Source organism: Pituophis catenifer, unplaced genomic scaffold (assembly GCF_029215685.1).
Source record: "Pituophis catenifer annectens isolate HBS135680 unplaced genomic scaffold, rPitCat1.0.hap2 SCAF_3, whole genome shotgun sequence".
NCBI classification, from domain to species: Eukaryota; Metazoa; Chordata; class Lepidosauria; order Squamata; family Colubridae; genus Pituophis; species Pituophis catenifer.
Window position 1 is genome coordinate 171,431,648 of NW_027256883.1, and position 19,196 is coordinate 171,450,843.

Sequence of the window (19,196 nt, forward strand, 5' to 3'; positions counted from 1 at the left end):
AACGTCTGTGACTTCGTCCCCCCTTCCCGGTTTATGTGCGCTTTGGCAGATGTATTGTCCGTGAGAATCAGGACGTGACGGCCCCAAACCAGCGTCCGGAAATGCAGAAGGGCGAGACGAATGGCTCGAAGTTCCAATAGGTTGATGCTCTGTGCACGTTCCTCTGGAGACCATTGTCCTTGGCCCACCTGGGCACCCAGGTGGGCTCCCCAGCCATGGAGACTGGCATCGGTGGTGATCACGACCCGGTCTAGCTCCAGGAAATCGCAGCCTCGCAGGATGGCCGGCGACTTCCACCAACTCAGTGACAGTCTGACTTGAGGAGGCACGAACACTGTCCTTACGGAGTTGGAACTGCCTGTTCTCTGGAACGGAAGAAGTAGCCATTGCAGTGGACGAGAATGTCTGCGTGCCCACGGAACAATGCGGAAGCACGAGACCATCTTCCCTAACAATCGTGATAGAGTCAATAGAGGAGCCTTCCTCCGGGTCAGCACTTGGCCCACAAGTGACTTGATGTTCTTCGCCCTCTCTGAAGACAGGAAAACCTGACCCTTCTCGGAGTCTATCAGGGTCCCGAGATGTAAAATTGAGGTCGTGGGGACGAGCTGGCTCTTGTCCAAGTTGATGGAGAATCCGTGCTCCCGGAACGCCGAAAGCACCATGTCCCTGTCTTGCGCCGCTTGTGTCCTGGACGAGGACAGGATTAGAATGTCGTCCAGGTAACATAACACTCTCACCGGAACGGCACTGAGAGAAGCGGCCACTACCGCCACCAGCTTGGTGAAAGTCCTGGGAGCCGAGGAAAGACCGAACGGCATTGCACAGTACTGGTAATGCCTGCCCGCATACTCGAATCGCAGAAACTGTCGATGCGAAGGAAGTACTGGAACATGCAGGTATGCCTCTCGCAAATCCACCGACTGCATCAGGTCCCCTTGGCGAATGGATGCCAGAATGGACCGAAGAGAATGCATCTTGAAACGACGGTAACGTACCGCCCGGTTCAACTCCTTGAGGTTGAGAATGCCTCTGACCCCGCCCGAACTTTTGGGAACCAAAAACAGAATCGAATAGAAGCCTGTCCCCAGTTGGTCCAACGGGACCGGTTCTATCGCGTTGATCTCCAGCAGGTGTGCTATCTCTTCCACCATCAGGCTGCGAGAATCTGTGGATAGGGGCACTGGGCACCGGATGAACCGTCGTGGGGGCCGATCCGTGAACTCGATTGCGAGGCCCTCCGAAATCGTGCGACGCACCCACTCGTCCGGAGTGGACCGGGCCCACTGATGACGAAAGGCCCGGAGCCGTCCCCCCACTGGCCCCGGAGTCGGTGAGTCATTTGCCCCTTCTGAAGGGCCTAGAAGTGGACCCACGATAGGGGCGCTTGGAGGAGGACTGAGATCTCCCGCGCTCTCTGAAACGCTGTCTGTCGGAAAAGCGATCTGGGGCTTGGAATGACTGCCGGTAAGTTGAGGGGCCTCCCTGCCCCGAGTAAGAACGAAATGGCTGACGCTGCGTGTAAGGGGTGTAACGCCTGTCTTGTCTGCGAAAGGACGAGGGCATAATTTTGCGTTTGTCTTTGTCCTCCACAAGGACCGGCTCCAACGCCGTGCCAAACAGATTCGGAGCTTTATATGGGGCCGCCGCCAACTTCCATTTGGTTTTCACATCGGCCTTCCACGGCCGTAGCCAGAAAAGGCGTCGCGATGTGACAGATGTCGCCAACGCCCGTGATGCAAACTTGACAGAATTCAACGAAGCATCCGCCGAATATTCTGTGGCTGCAATGATCTTGTTAATATCGTGGCGCAAACGGGTATCCTCTGGAGGGAGCCGTTCCTGAAGTTGGCGCAGCCAGATCAACGAGGCCCTATTGAAGAATGAAGTAGCTGTGGCAGTTCTAACAGTCCAGGCCACGGCTTGATGAGACCTACGAAAGGCCAATTCGGTGCGCCTGTCCTCCGATTTGAGCCCCTCCAGCGGATCAGATGAGACCATCGAATGCGAAGTGAGAGATGCCACCGGTGCATCCACAGTGGGCACGTCCAACATGGCTTCAAGTTCGGGCGCCGCACAGAACAGCTTCTTATCTAAATTGCTTGGTGCAGTGGCCGACCCTGGTTGGGCCCAAGGCGCTTGCAGTACATCCGCGAACAGTTGAGGGCACGGAATAAAGTCCTTCTCCTGCTTGACTTGCTTAAACAGGGCATCATGAGGACCGGTCTCAGACGGGGTAGTCGGGGGTTGTGCTCCCATCGAACCCAGATTAGTAGTCAAACGAGCCTTGTGAAGGAGGGACTTAAATAGCGAGGGACGAAACAAGCCCGTGAAGGCTGGACTGTCAGGTACCAGACCCTCATCCTCAGAGAATTCGAGGTCATCGGGGCCCTCCTCGTCATGGCCCGAGCCCTCAGACGAAACAGACTCACGAGGCGAGGGGGAACGAACCCTGCGAGAGCTTGAAGAGGCCAACGTGCCGGAAGTCCCCGCCGCCGATGTCTGGGCCGCTGTCTGCGCTCCGGCCGCCATAATAGAAGCCAACGCTGTTGACAACATCGTCTGGAAGTCAAACTGAGATGGAGGCGTAGGATTGCCCACTTCTCGGAGTCCCGCTGCTGTAGGCGTGAAAGTGGCCGAAGGTTGGCGCCGAGGGGGCGGAAAGGCCTCTAAACCCGCTGAGGAAACATCAGGCATCGACTGGGACACGCCCTTCTGCCAAGCCAAGGAACCGGATTGGACCGTTCTCCGCTCCGAAAGGTCAGGAACAGGAACAGCCTGGTGGGCGGATCCCATATCACCACGGACCAAAGAAGCTGACGCCTGCTTGGCCTTTTCACATCTTTTTTCCAAAGCCTTATGACGCCTGAGAGCATCCTTCTCAGCGGCAGAGGAGGTCTTAGAGTGGCGGGACTTGTGACCGCCAGACTCAGAGCGTTTGCCCGATTGTTTCTTGCGGGACTTAGTTCTGATAGGGCTGACCTCCTGATCACTGTCTGAGGAGAACGAACAGTCCGCCATGGTGAGAGTGCCCCAATCTGAATAGTAATTATTAATCAATTGATTGACAGATGGATTTGCAATAATAATAAATAATGAATCAATAATTGATTGATTGATTGACAGATATCAGTTTGCCTGATTAATTGATTAATTGATTTGATGAATGCTTGCTTGATCAATTGATTGGTTGATTGAATGACTGGTTGCTTTAATTAAATAATTGATTAATAGGTATCAGCTTGCTTGATTAATTGTGTAATTGATAGTCTGGCTACAGCTCTGGGCAATGCACTATACCCAGCAAGCAGTGCTGGCACTCCTGCCACGCTCAGTACGAGGGCACCCTGTCTCTGCCCAGGTGTGTGGGAAGGCCTTGCACAAAAGGCTGCCAAAGGGGTGAGCGATAACTGCAAACGCTCCCCCCCCCTTCTCCCTCCTCCCGAGTCAATGCCCAGACCGGGACAGAGACTCAGCCAACAAGCTCTCAAAACAAAGGCTGCGGCCCTTTAATTAGGGTCCGCGCCGCCCTGAGCAATCCAAAATGGCGGCCGCCCCTGCTCAAAATGGCGGCCGCGCGTTGGTGGCGGAGGAATAAAATGGCGGCCCGCCCTCGCTCTGTAGAGTGACTGGGCGCTTTCCCCTGGCGCCGTTTGCACACGGACGCCACTTAGGGAAGATAACCTGGCTGGCCGCCTCACGGCGGGAGGGTGGCGAGCAACGGAAAGCCACGCCGCACCCCCCCCCCAAGCCAACACTCACGGCGGTCGAAATGAGGCCGATCAAGCCTGAAATCGCAGCGCCGCCCGCAGAAACCTGACGGGACGGTCGCTGGACAAACCACGCCGCGCTGTGAGGGGCGCTGGTAGCCGCTCCTGGAAACGACCCTGCAGCGGCTCGAAGGTCTGAAGCGGCGGTCGGGGAGCAATTCGCTCAGCCCCGACCTCACAGCGATGGAAATCCGGCCGGATCCGCCCCGAAGGGACAGAAGCCGGCGGCAGCTAGCGCAGCAGCGCAAACGCCGGCACGACCCAGCTCCCTGGGCACGAAACCGACGACCAGCTGACTGATCCACAGAAAAGGAAAACCTAAACCTGCCCGAACTAAACAGAAATGAAAAAGGAAAAAGGGGGCTAATCAAAAATAACCAAAAGGCCTACCGCAATACTCAGAGCACAGAGAAAACCCTCTCAGTCTGTCAGCAACTGAGAGAAAGACTGGGGATTCGGGTGCAAAAGGGGGCGTGGAGAGAGCACAGAGTAGGTAGATAAGTGAAAAAAAGTTCTCTCAGTTGCTGTCAGAGAAGAGGATTTTCCCAATGCTGGAGTGTAGTAGCAGCGTTCTGGAAAACTGCCAATCTTAACTTCAGCCCCAGCGCTGCTACTGAGAAATATTGCTTTAAACCCATTGTGGCAAACCACGCCAGCATCTCTGCGCAGTCACAATTGCTGCACACAGCCGCTCTGTGCTCCACAGATTCTCCTGCACCTGGATGACCTTTACCTGTTCTTTTTTCTTGCTGTCATGAGGTATACACTCTGTATTTGAGGGAGCTGCTGGCCCTACCAGGCCTTCTTCCTTGTCCAAATTGCACAATCCCATTCTCACAATCCTTCAGAAACCTTCTGGTCTTTCCCAGGCTATTTGGAGAATAAGCTTTGGACAACGGGACTGACATGGCTGGCTATGGGGAAGACAGCCAAGTAGGACTACTGAAGGACCTGAGCCTCTACTTCAGTCCCAGCCCTGGTATGGTCTCCAAGAGCCACTGTTCAGAGGTAACCAGAGCATAGCTGGAGGGAGGAGAGAGATTAGGAGGTGTGGGGAGTTGCAGCGTCCCTGCTGCCTGCCATTTGAATTTTGATCGCATGGTCATGGTGCAGGAAGAACTGTTAACTTTGGGCACCAGATATAAATCCTTTTTTTACCAATACTGTTGTAATTTTGAATGGTTGCTAAACAAATGGTTTTAATTCAAGGACTGCCTATACGCAATGGTACAAACTAGGGATAGAAATTATTTTTCAAAGGATAGTGTTTAGATACGGTGAATGAGGCAATTAGGTCAGTCATCTCACCCAAATGTTCACAGCCATGACTGTTTTGGGATTGTGTATGATCTGGCTTTGTTAAACTGCATTAAGCTTATTTTAAGATCTTCAATCCACTGAGTAATTATAAATCACTTGATTCTAGAGTTAGAACTTATAGAATTGCTCTATGTGTTAAAAAGTTATGTGTATAAGGTATTTTCAGTCTAAATACTATTTATCTTCTTCATACCTACTTTTCTTTAGTGTCAGAATGTTGAATTCTTTCTAAATTTCTATTCATTTATAATAGACTAGGTGAAATTTTGAGAAAAGGACCTGGAAAAATACAAGAATGATTTGTTTTCTACTGATATTAAAGCAGCTCAACTTTAAAGATAAAAATAATTTTCAAATGCAGTATAATTTGTAGTTGACTCAGATATAATTTTAAATATTTTTCTTATAATTATTCAACATTGAAGATTTGCATCTTCTAGTTCAGATTATCTTTATGAGTTTGGAGTGCTTAAAATGTATTAAGAATTATATTACGAAAAAATCATAATCATTTGGTAAGATTTTTTTATATAAACTTACTATAAAATTATGACATAACATGGCAATTTAATGATCATGGCTTCTCCAGCATCAAAAGCTGATGAATTAAAAACAGGTTTTAATACAATATATACCACATACACTCATATATACATGTATGTATACAATATAGGGTTCACTAGTATAATTTGGATAAGATAGTGGAGAGCTAATAATTTGGATAGTGGAGAGCTAATAATTTGGATAAGATAGTGGAGAGCTAATAATCATAATGGTACTAAGCAAATATCTTTTTTTTAATCTGCACATTTAACACAATGATGTGTGGTATATAACATTTTTACTTCTAAGCTTCTTTTAACTCTTTTCTACCTAATGTTGACTTTATGTCACTGGTGCTTTAGAAGCCAATAAATGAAATGCTGGAGCTTGTAATGAGCTGTGCACACATTTCACAACTCTGCTATCTTCAGACTCCTCTTGTTCTCATAACTTCTGTGAGAAGCCCAGTTTGTTACTACCAACCATTTCAACAGATTTCAAAGCAAATCTGTTTTCTCTGGGATACAGGTAGTCCTTGACTTATAACAGTTTATTTAGTGATCATTCAAAATTACAATGACACTGAAAAAATGACTTATGACTGTTTTTCATACTTATGACCATAGCAGCATTCCTATGAACAACATTTGGACCCTTGGTAATTGACTTAATATTTATGATGGCTGCAGTGTCCCAGGGTTATGTGATCACTTTTACAATTTTCCAACAAACAAAGTCTAGGGAAAGTCAGTCACTTAACAACTGTGGTAAGCAAGGTGGTAAAATGGGGCAAAACTCACTTAATAACTCTCCTTAGCAACAGGAATTTTGGGTTCAATTGTGGTCGTAAGTCGAGAACTACCTGTACTAGGGATGAAGCAAGTGGTCACCTCATTTCTTCAGCAACCTCATCTGGCAGGAAATATATGGTAAAAGTTATCTTTCCTAGACTGCACGTTATTTGATTCATTCTAAATATTAATTTGGAGATCAAGGAGAAAGTTTAAAAAGGTAATTTTCAGAAACAAAAAAATTATTGTCACCATGGAAACTAGGTTTTCCCTCAGTCCCTAACCTCACACATAGAATAGGGGTGCCAAACTTGCAGCCTGCAGGCCGGATGCGTCACATGCTGGCCACGCCCACCCCTATTTTAGCAAAGGGGAGATGTCACGATACATCATGTGATGATGTGATGTGAGTTTGATACCCCTGCCCTAGAACAAATTCATACAGCCTAGATTTCAGTCCATAACATGAGATAATTTACATCACAGCTAGCTCCATCAATTCTATCCTGTTGATCTCGACCCAGACATCCTGGAGTGTGAAGTCAAGTGGGTCTTAGGAAACATTACCAACAACAAAGTTAGTGGGGGTGACCATATTCCAGCTGAACTATTTAAAATCTTAAAGGATGATGCTGTTAAAGTGCTGCACTCAATATGCCGGCTCATTTGAAAATTCAGAAGTGGCCGCAGGATTGGAAGTTAATGTTCCCATTTTAAAGGACAATACCAAGAGCAATGATCCATTGCACTCATTTCACATGCTAGTAAGGTTATACTTAAAATCCTACAAGCTAGGCTCCAGCAGTATGTGGATCGAGAACTACCGGAAGTACAAGCTGGGTTTCAAAGAAGTAGATGAACTGGAGATCAAATGGTCAACATTTGCTGGATTATGGAGAAAGCAAGGGAGTTCCAGAAAAGCATCTGCCTCACTGACTATGCTAAAGCCTTTGTTATGTGGACTACAACAAACTATGGCAAGCTCTGAAAGAGATCAGAGTACCAGATCTGTCTCCTAAGAAACCTCTATGTGGGTCAAGAAGCAACAGAACCGGACATGGAAAAAGTGATGGGTTCAATATAGGGAAAAAGTACAAGAAGGTTGTTTATTGTCCCCCTGCTTATTTAACAGAGTATATGCAGAGTATATCATGCAAAATGCCAGATTGGATCAATCAGAAGCTGAAATTAAGACTGCTGGGAGAAATATCAACAATCTCAGATATGAAGATGATACTACTCTAATGGCAGAAAGTGAAGTGGAAGTAAAAGTGGAAGTAGAGTCTCTTGATGAGGGTGAAAAAGAATACAAAAGTTGGATTGAAACTCAACATTAAATGGAAGTGGTGACAGATTTTATTTTCTTTGGCTCCAAGATCACTGCAGATGGTGACCGCAGCCATAAAATTAAGACGCTTACTCCTTGAGGGGAAAACCTAGACAGCATTAAAAAAAAAGCAGAGCTATCACCTTGCTGACAAAGGTCTATATAATCAAAAGCTATGATTTTCCCAGTATAATGTGTAATGGTGAGTGTTGGACGATTAAGGAAACCGGAATGCCAAAGAATTGATGCTTTCGAATTGTGATGCTGGAGAAGACTCTTGAGAGTTCCTTGGATTGCAAGATCAGTCAATTCTAAAGGAAATTAACCAATTGTTCTTTGGGAGAACAGATACTACAGCTGAAGCTCAAATACATCTAGTGAGGAGAGAGACTCTCAGGAAAAGACCGGGATGTTGGGAAATACTGAAGGCAAAAGGAAAAGGGGACAGCAGAGGATGAGATGGTTAAGAGGTTAGATGAGATGTCACTGATGCAATAAACGTGAATTTGGGCACTCTGAGAGACAGTGGAGGACAGGTGAAACTGGTGTCCTATGGTCCATGGGGTCACAAAGAGTCGGATGCAACAGTGACTGAACGATAACGTATGTCTTCTCTCTGGCCTTGGTTGAAGCTTACCTCCTGTAAACAAACTTAGAAGGTTCTTCCACCTTGTTCTCCTTCCTTGGAAACTTTTATTATCATTGCTGTTACAGTTCAAACTCATTTAACACTACATCTTGTGGCATCTTGATATTGGCTATTTATGAAATATACTTGTGCTAATTAGTTACTTAGAAATATACTAGTTAGACCAATTCTTTATTGCAACCTATTTAGGTAGAAAAAACACACTCAACCCCTTTACTCCGTAGCTTAGAGTAAAATGTACTTAGTATTTTCGCCATCTATTTTGGATTATTATTATTTTTTTTGCAGATTCTCTAGCAACATCTTGTACAAGATTACCTCAGCCTTCTACATTGTGAGCATGGTAGTGTCCCATCTGCTTTACAAGGAGTATTGATTATATGTCTACTGGGAAACAAAAAATCCTTTTCATCAAATACCATCCTCATGAATAACTAACTACTGAGATACCTCTACGGTAGTTGATGGTTAACAATCATTCGTTCAGCGACTGTTTGAAGTTATAGTGGCACTGAACGGCATTTTACGCCCAATCCCTGATGTTTGTTGCAGCACCATGATCACATGATCAAAATTTGAGTGCTAGATACATCACCCACACTTGATAGGGGCACTCCTCAGTGGTGGTAGGGTGGAAGTAAAGGCCCAGAGGTGCTATGACTGAGTGCTACAATAAAGGATGGAGGCAGATAGGTGGGGGGAGTTGAAAGAGAGGCAGAGGCAGTCCCTTACCTTACCAAGGCTTGGGATTGGGAGGTCCCAACCCAGGAATTGCTGGATTGTGTGTGACCTTGCCTAACAACTGGTGGGATTTGGTTAATAATAGCAATGGGAAGTGCTGGGATTGGTTTTGCTAAGCAATGCACTCATGTGACATAATGCTTTATGACCCAGTATCTAGTAACTGAGTCCCAATTACTATCATAACTCAAGGATTACCTGTACACATTTTTTGCATTTAATATGAAATATTTTTTGAAAGACAAGTTGCACAAAGAAGCTAATAAAAATGCAAGGAATTAAAATAATTTCTTTTCTCACAAAGATATAAAGGGATGTCTTTCTTCTAAAACTAGTGTTTGCTCTGGAGAAGAAATTAAATGAACTAATTTACCAAACACACTGATTTAGAGGAGACTATTCTATAGTTTATTTTCACTTTCTGTCAATCACAAGCATTTCATGTTTGATTATACTTGATTTCTGTCAAGTAAAATAAACACTGAAAAGAAAATAACTGATTGAGGATGATCACAATGTTTTTTGCCCATTTTGAGCTAAAAGACACAATTCAGAAGAAATGTGTTGGCTTAACAACAACATTTTTACCAACTACTGTGAAAAATGTCAGAAAAATGGGTCTGGTTATGTGGATACCTGAACTTATGAACAGATTTTTGGTCCCAATTGTGATTGTAAAATGAGGACTACCTACACAGATTTTCTATAAATTATAAATATATATATGATGTTTAGATCAAATTTACTTTCAGATTAGCATGATTTATAATGTCTTAAAACTTTTTGGAAAAAGGTACGATAAAAGATGCAGTAATTTAACATCCAAATTGTATAAAAAGCTTTCTTTAAAAAGCCTTTTACACCTACTTTTTTCTACAACTTCTATCTTTATAGAAGTTAAAACATTTTAGCATTGCTCATTCCATTCTAAACTTAGCTTTGTATTTGATTAACCAAAACACAATAAGGTTTTCCTTATATTGACAAATCACAGTAAAGCAATAACAAATCCAAATTATGCCAGATGTTGGAAAATAAGCTACCACATTGTTGTCTGGTGTAGAAAAAATACACAAATAAATTTTAACAATTGAATATTAGATTGAACTTTAAACAAAATACTGAGTTAATTTCTTTAAAAATTGTATCAGGTATTATGTAATGACATTGCTAAGCAGTGTTTAATTTGTGATTTGAATCATTACAATGAACAGTTAATTTAGATTTACAAATGTTTTAATTTAATATAAAGTACATATATCAGGTAATTTAAATTCTCAATCTTTTCTGATCTCAACCTAAGCTGATAATGTAAGTTAAAAAATTATAAATAACAAGTCAAATTGTATTAATTCTGCACTTTTCCTCAGAAGTTTATTTTCTTACTAAGAAATTTAAATCCATGTAATTGACCAGTTTGTCAATTAAAAGTATAGTATCACATTTAATTCTAGGTGAATTAGGAGAATATGAAAATATAAACCTTACCAGCATATTTCACATGTTTTTCAAGCATGTCAATAAATCACCATCTTCTTAATAAAAGGTTTGCATTTTCCAGGTTCCTTATTTTTATTTTAGAAAACACCTAACCAACTATTTATAGCTGTTATTTTCTTCTATCTAGCCTACATAAATACAGATATTCTACTGAGGGTGGACAGAAAGAACCTTAGCGAACGTTCTTTAATCTTGTATTAAAATTTAATTCCCAAAGAATTCATTCAGCGCTGCCAAAGTGCCCTCCAAATTCATTTGAGAGGTATATCATATCCAGAAGTTATGGATTAGGAGAAAAAAAGAATCCCATTTGAAGATTTTTATAGCAATTTGGAGAAATGAATAAACATATTCCTTCTAATGATTCTTTAAGAACAATAGTACATTGTATCTAACTTAACTATTTGGTAGTGCTATGACATTTAAAAATGTAAATACCTTATAGTTACAAATATTAAAAATAGTACAGTTAAAGTTACATATTTGTATCTTAGTTCTGCAGGTAGGAAAAAACATGGAAGAACTGAAAATGAATGATTTAGTAAATGCTCATAAAAAGGATTTGAAATGGATTACATTTATTAGAAATCTGTATATCTTTACAGAGTACTACCCATATAATTTATTTTTCTAAGGAAAACAAGCCTTTGAAAAATCCCATGTTTGATCCTACTGCCATAAACATAAGTCTTAAACTGGCTTAGTCCTCTGCTTGCTTGTTTTTAACTCAATTTTCACTAGAATTAATTCATTTCACAAGTAAGAGAGAGTAGAGGAATCGAATTCATTTGTTCCAGCTGCCAACAGATCCCATCATTACTGACAGATTCCATCATTACCGTTTAAAGTGGGCTTAAAATATCATTTTCATTTTGGCTTAAAATTTCACAATTTACTTTAGCATAACATGTGTGATCGAAATTTAAATATTCTGTAAATACTAAAGCAATGAAGGATTTTCCAAGTTTTGTTTCAAACAAAAGAAAAAAAGAAAACATCTGCTCTACTTCTTAGCACTATACATACATGTGGCTGTTATAAGTTTTAATCATTAACAATGATTTGAGTTTTAATTGAAAGTAAAACAGATGATCACCAAATTAATACTCAGGAAGAGTAAGCAAGCCCATGAACAAAGGAGAACAGAATTCTTCTCTTGTGAAATTAATGACAGTGCCCTCTGCAGGAAAAAAAGACATTATCTTCATATTTAAAGTTGTACAGCACAAGACGGGGGTCAACATCTCTTTAAAGATATTATGCATCATCAATTTGGCATGGTGGTACAGGTGATATTTTTTCTATAAGAGATGATAGATAGATAGATAGATAGATAGATAGATAGATAGATAGATAAAAAGAAACATCACAAGAATGCCACATTTGAGATTTAAGCATTCCTATCTATTAAGTCTTACAGGACTTTAAGAACAGCGAACATCTGAACACTGAACTGTGAGATATGGCACCCTCATAAGATTTGGCACCCTCATAAGGTTTAAGTTGGGGATGCCCCATGGACATCATTATACATAATGTGCCAAATCTGATATATTCTTACATAAGTTTCTTCCTATTATATAGTTTTTAGAAGTTACTGTGAAATATAAAGCTTTTTTGTTTATCGTTTACATATCCTTAAACCAGAAAAAGTTATAAAATTTGGTAATCCTACTTTTTAACTAAATACTTGCTAGTTAATTTTAAGCAATCCCATGTTTTAGAATCTGCAGGGGTTACAACTAGCACAAGAAGAAATTAAACACTGAATGCATTTCTGTAGAAGAACAGGGCATAAAACTAAAAACAGAGAAAATGTTGACTTACAGCAATTTCAAAATTACATATACGAGCTTTCTTATCTAATTATATGTTCCATAATTCTCACACATCATGGCTATGGTACAGTTTGCTGAGAATTACATTACAATAAGCTGTAACCCAGTGTGTGTGTTTTAAAGCTTACATAAAAGCTACCATGGTGTACCAAAGAGTAAATTTTAGATTGGAGCAATCTGTATTTAACTCTTGTTAAGCACAGATTTAGCAGAATTTGAGACAAGTCAATTTTTTTAGTCCTACCACAACAAATGATAGTTTGAAATAAAATCTTAGGTTTCCATTTTTTGGCTGGCTTTAAGAGCCAAATTAGAAATATTGAAAATTTCTCTCTTCCTCTTTTCACTAGACAGTCTTTCATATATATCCTACAGAAAATGGAGATGGGAAGCATACTACCCTGCCTGATTGAGCTGAAAAGCTGTTGGAAAATCCCTTGAAAATAAAGAGTATCCTGGCATGCTCAACAAGAATAAGCAGTGAGGAGGATGACCAAAGCATCCTGGCAAAACTGACAAGAAAACAAGTTAACATACTATTCAAAGAGTTTGTTATCAAAGGCAGACAAAAATTCCATACTTCTTTCACCATGCAGGAAAATGTAGATTCAAACTTTCAATCAGCCACAATGCTGATTAGAAAGCTCATCTTCAGTCCATAGGATTGTTGGAAAAATCTAATTTTAAACAGAGCCGCCACACATGTCAAATTCCTTGAGAAAATAGCAAGGTTTAAACGTAATACACAGCAAAATGTAAGATTGTTCAGCATCGCTTCACGTCTGAAGAAACTGCACCCTTTTCATAGGAAGGAAGAAAAATTACCTTGCTTCTCGGTCAGTCCCGTTAAAATAATCCGCTACCCCTCCCTCCCTCCCTCCCATCGGGAAATCCCTTTCCCTATAAGTCTTTCCCTATAAGTTCCCTATAAGTCTCACTCTTGCCAAGTAGCTGCGTCCCAACACACATGTACCAGCAAAGCTGTACATAAAGGCTTTAAGAGACACACACGTTGACTCTGGTGTACTTCGGCATTATCTAGGCGCCTGGCTCTTTTTCCGGGGTGAAACCGCATACAAACCTCCGAGCTAAGCCGGACTTGGCCTGCGTGTTCGCTCTTCGCCGGCGATGCGCACTGAAAGAACCAGAGGAGTCTCCGCCGCCGCCGCCGCCACCGCTTCTTCCCAAGTCGAAGCATGATGGACTTTGCTTGCGCTAACCTTAAGGGGCAGCATTGCATCCGGTAAGGAGGGACCTGCAGGGCGGCGGCAGCGGCGTGTGCCATACTGTACTGTAGTCCCCCAACTCTATCGAGAAGCAGCAGCAGCAGCACGCTGCATGCCTGCACACGCCCCTCCCCTCTGCTCTCCCGCCATACCTCCTCGGTCCGGGCCGCCTTCCCTCCCTCGCGTGGGACTTCCTGGCCAGCATTGCTTGTGCCTCAGTCTCAACTCCGAGGATGGCCTCCGAAACGGAAAACCGAAACAGGCTCAAGGGCCTTTCTCCCTTCGCGAAGGACTCACCTGACAGGCCTAGACATCTTGGCTGGTTAAATCGAAGCAAGGGAGGGAGGCGGGCACTGGCGACGAAGACGACAAAATAACCGAGAAGCGTTGGCACTTGTTCTGGCTCGCCTTCCCGGGGAAGGGGCGTTAATCCCCGGGGATCCAGCGACTCAGGCCGCCGTCCCGCGCCCCAAACCTGCTTCTCTCGCACCGTCAATGGCCACCGCTCGCAGCTCCCCCCCTGCAAAATGGTCGCACTTCGTCCAGCGGAGGGGATGCGCCGAGCTGAGAGGACAGCGCAACCTACACCACTTGCATCTCCTCCCTAATTGTTTCATTGGTCGCCTCCCGGAGCCGCCGGGGCCTATTGGCTCATTCGAACGATCATGGAAGCGACGGCCCGCCCCTTTTTTGCGAGCGGGAGGAGTGAAGAAGCTCGAGAGTAACCCCCTCGATAAAGCTCATATGAGAGCTGAGTAGATCTGAGAAGCCAACAACAGCTACAAAAAAAAAAAAAAAAAACCCCAAAACCTGGCGGGCTACGACGTTGACAGATTCGCCAAGAACCCTCTTGAATTCCCCTCCCAGAGTTCAAAAGACCCAGCGCCCTTAGCAGACGAGATAATTTGTTTTAATAGGTATTTATTAAACGAGATCTTAATCTCGGAGCCTATCGGCAGATTCGATAGTAAAACTGGGCAAGGATTTTGGAGGGAAAGGAAAGTGAGATCCAATCAGCTCTCGGACATATGGAACGCTAGGGCAGTACCAGGCGTGTACTTTATGCTTACGTTTCTTGACTGGTAGATTAGTTAAATGGTTATTTGGTAGGATACTATTATTCCCCAGAGGGACACTTTAAAGTATCCTCTTCACATCCTCGGCTTCTTTTTACTTACTAGAGGATGACAAACAACAGGCTGTAAAATTAAAGTGAAGATAGTATTAGCTCTCTGGAAGCCTCTGATGGCAGAATCTCCTCGGTTTATTGCTGTTCTGGGGAGAGGCAGGGAAATATGCTAACAAATGCAGTAGAGTAGGGCTATTCTTGTCTCTTCCATTCTTGTCCTCTGTTCAGAGCGTCAGCCCTACCACGCACTAAGGAGAGCAATTGATGGCTCTTTTTCTCCTGGCAAGCACTACTAAAAACAAGTAAAATCCTCAGTTTGACCTGTGTTAAAATTGTAAGATCAGTACTACTCGGTTGGTCTTTTTACTGAGACAGAAGGAGAAGTTTTGGAGTCTGGGTAGCAAGCATTATGTTGGCTCAAGGACTGATGGATGCTACTTTAAAGTGACTGGTTGACTAGCTGGCTCTTAGAAAGAAATAATTCTTCCAGCTTCTTTGAGTAATAACAGCATTCCTAAAGGAGCGACCACCTCATTCTTTCTCCTACTTGTAAGCCAGAGTAATAGTGGCTGAGGAAATAGGCAGAATAAGTAACCTATTTTTCCCAGGGAACAGCCCTCCATTCCATCACCAAATGAATGAGACCAGGCCTTTTTGTCTCTTGAGTAGGTCAGCTAAGCAAAATCAGGAACTAATTAATGTATCATGCTAAAGCCACACAATGTGATATATTTGGCACCAATTTAATATTGGTTCAGTTCAGTTATTTATTTTACAAAAGTTGGCTTAGTTTTTGTTCCTAATCCTAATCGGAATCAGAAAATAGAGCATTGTGGAAGGAGAAAACAAATTAGTAACCACATTTATAGACCAATCTATATAGTGCTGACTAAAGCACCTTCTTTCTCCCTCTGGATTGCATAAATAGAGATTTGGTTCACTGAACATATGTACCATCAAAATTCAAGTGAACAAGTGAATGAGGTGCTTGTTGCTAAATTTTACAATACTCAGGTCCATGTGCCTAATCCACTGTCCTGCTTCACTGAAAGAGAATTACCTTTTTTCTTTTCAATGTTTCTTGTCTTACCATCGGAATGATACTTTCCTGAGACATAGAAAAAATCAAGAGGAAGCCACAAAAATAGAATTGAATTGTGCAAGTTACAAATTAAGATGAATTCAAGTGAAATGGAAATTTTAGTTGTCTTTTGTTTTCTTGCCAGTAAGAATTAGATGGATGTTACTGCCTCTTCCAAATTTTCACCTAGATCAGAGGTGCCAAACTCAAGGCCCGTGGGCCGGATTTGGCCCACAGGGTGCTTAGATCTGGCCTGTGGGGCCACCCTGGAAACAGTGAAGGACTGGCCTACGGCGCTTCTGCTAGCGAGAACAGGCTTTCGAGCTCCGTTTTCACTGGCAGAGGGTTGCAAGAGACCATCACAGTTGAAAATGGAGCTCAGGAGCCCGTTTTTCTGGCAAAGCACTTGGGCCACCACAGGTGTCGACATGAGTGATATTGAGCTGGCCACGCCCCCTGGCCATTCCTCCCCGGCCACCCCCTCCAAGGTCAAACACAACCCTGATGCGGCCCTCAATGAAATCGAGTTTGACAGCCCTGACCTAGATCCTCTCTCTGCAGACGTATACTTGCTTACATATTCTATCTGGGCAATTCGGGTTTAGCCATTCAGAGGGGAGCAAGGGCAAGACAGCTGCTTCTTGGAGGAGCAGCCTCCAACTTTGCCCATACACTTTTACCTTCTCTGACCAGATTATCAACAAATCGGTTTTTTGCCTAAGATAAAGCAACAAATTATCCTCCCACAAGCCAATTGCCCAAAGCCCAGCCAGGTTAGTATGGCATTTAAGACAAAAATATCCAGTGGCACATTTCTCAGTCTGTAAATATATGTAATATATTCTTTGAAGTAATATATTCTTTCAAATCCAACTAGATTATGGAAAAAAAAAATGTAAAGGGAGCTGTAACACTTAATCTGTATGGCAGCAGTCTAACTCTCTGAAAATAGCATAGAACAAATCTGATGGGCTGAGAAAGGCAAAAGAAATATAGGTAGTCCTCAACTTACAACAATTCATTTAGTGACCTTTCAAAGTACAGTGGCACTGGAAAAAGTGACTGATGACCATTTTTCACACTTATGACCATTGCAGCATCTCCATGGTTACATAATTTACATTTATGATGGTTGCAGTGTCGCAGTGTCATATCCCTTTTGCAATCTTCTGATAAGCAAAGTCAATGGAGAATCTAGATTCACTTAACAAACGTGTTACTAACAACTGCAGTAATTCACTTAACAAATGTGGCAAGAAAAGTCATAAAATGGGACAAAATTCACTTAACAAATTTCTCAGCACTCTGGACTCAATTGTGGTCGTAAGTGGAGGACTACCTGTAATGTGTTTCAAAATGGGTCAGATTTTTCTGGACTTTCACTATAGCCTGTAGGAGAGGCAATTGGGCAGCAGCTTAGAAAAGTACTGACTCCACCATTCTAAGCCCCCTTTTCTCTTCCCAGTCAAGTGACCGAGTGGCTATTAAGAGGTTGCAAAGAGTTCATAAACTCTGCTCTCCATGCCTTTTTAATTTGTTATTCCTTCCATTTCAACAGAATGTTGGGTTCTGTCAATCTGCTGGATAACTCTACACAAGCAGATCAAAACTGGACTAAATATGGTATGGGGAGATAAACCAGCAAAATAAAAATCAAGTTAAAATTAGTCAGATCTAGCCATGAGTTATAGGAAAGACACTCAAGGGAGAAAAATGTCACAATGCATCTCTATGGGAGATGCAGTTGGGTAGCAGCTTGAACTGTTGATTCCTATGATCTAACTTCCCTCCTGGTTATAAATGCAGCATAGAGCTTATGCATCCCATTCAGTGCTTCCTAGTGTGTATGCACAAATATACATGCAGCATGAGAAGATAACAGAAATATACATACACACAATTTTAGTTTGTCACAACTAAGAAAATAAAGAACATACCTTACTAAGGCCATTGCATTGTGCTTCTGATGATTTGAGTTTTGTATATTTTTGTTGTCAAGAAACATATTACAATTTAATTGTGAGCAGCCCAGCAATTTATTATTTATTTTTATTTTATTTTTTTCATATTTGTATACCGCCCTACTCCCGAAGGACTCAGGGCGGTGAACAGCCATAATAAATACAAATACATATAGAAGTTAAAAACTATTAAGAAACAGATTAAGTAATTTAGGCTCAAAGATTAAAAAACATCCAAATTTATCTAAAGAGGTTTAAAACCCAATTTAAAAGACAGTTTAAAAGCCAATTAAAAAGGGAGAGTTAGGCCAGACCAGCTTGTTGGAATAGAAATGTTTTCAGGGCTCGGCGGAAAATGCGTAAGTCTTGGATGTTTCGTAACTCCGGGGGAAGCCCGTTCCAGATGGTAGGTGCCCCCACAGAAAAGGCTCTCCCCCTGGGGGCCGTCAGTCGACATTGTTTGGCCAACGGCACCCTGAGGAGTCCCTCTCTATGGGAGCGAAGTGGTCGGTGAGAGGCTATTGGTGGCAGGAGGCGGTCTCGTAAGTACCCTGGTCCTGAGCCATGGAGCGCTCTAAAGATAGTAACCAAAACCTTGAAGCGCACCTGGAAGACCACTGGGAGCCAGTGCAGCTCGCGCAGGAGGGGGGTTACATGAGAGCGCCACATTGCTCCCATTACCACTATTATGAAGGATAGTGTTGGTATATATATTTAAAAATACTAAACATATGAAAAATATGGTCCAGTCTCATACCTTGACTATGTGCAGAAAGTTTTCCCACATTCTTGAGTAACCACCTGGAAATCATTAAGCAAATTTTAGGATTACAAAGAGTTTCCCAACTGCAAAGCTTCCCAAGCAGGCTGCCTTTAATTGTAGAAACCTAACTACTGGGTTGTTAACCCTTGCAACATCTGCAAATCATACTGTCTTACTAGATTCATATCTACGGTATCAAATTGAAGCCTTGATCATAATCGATCATAATTTAAAACATACAGCCCACTCTTACTTACACATAGTTCAAAAATCATTCTAAGCATTACAGAACTTTCATTTAAACTAAGCGCACAGATTGCTAGCTTCCTTTGAAACAAATTCTACTTCAGAATGAGATTTAACTTTCCTTCCCCAAAGTATGACTGAACCTTTGGGCAAAGTGGATGTATGTTGTTTTTTAAATTCTAACTAATCTTTTCATTTAGTTTATAGCTATTTTCTTTATAAATCAATATGGGGAAAGGTGCAATAGATTCCTATGTGAAGGAAATTTTGGGTATGTACAGTGCAGAGTTGTCTTTTATTTTTCTTTTTTC

General features: G+C 42.5%; 1 protein-coding gene across 3 annotated transcripts in view; it reads right to left on the reverse strand.

The window, feature by feature from the left end:
- The window catches only part of NUCKS1 (nuclear casein kinase and cyclin dependent kinase substrate 1), a 32,236-nt gene extending 17,983 nt beyond the window's left edge, over positions 1-14,253 (reverse strand). For all 3 annotated transcript variants that reach the window (XM_070941546.1, XM_070941545.1, XM_070941544.1), the window contains exon 1: positions 14,003-14,253. In XM_070941546.1, coding sequence (XP_070797647.1) covers positions 14,003-14,019 — 17 coding nt within the window. In that variant the 5' untranslated portion in view covers positions 14,020-14,253. The remainder of the gene's footprint in view (positions 1-14,002) is intronic.
- Positions 14,254-19,196: the final 4,943 nt, after the last annotated feature.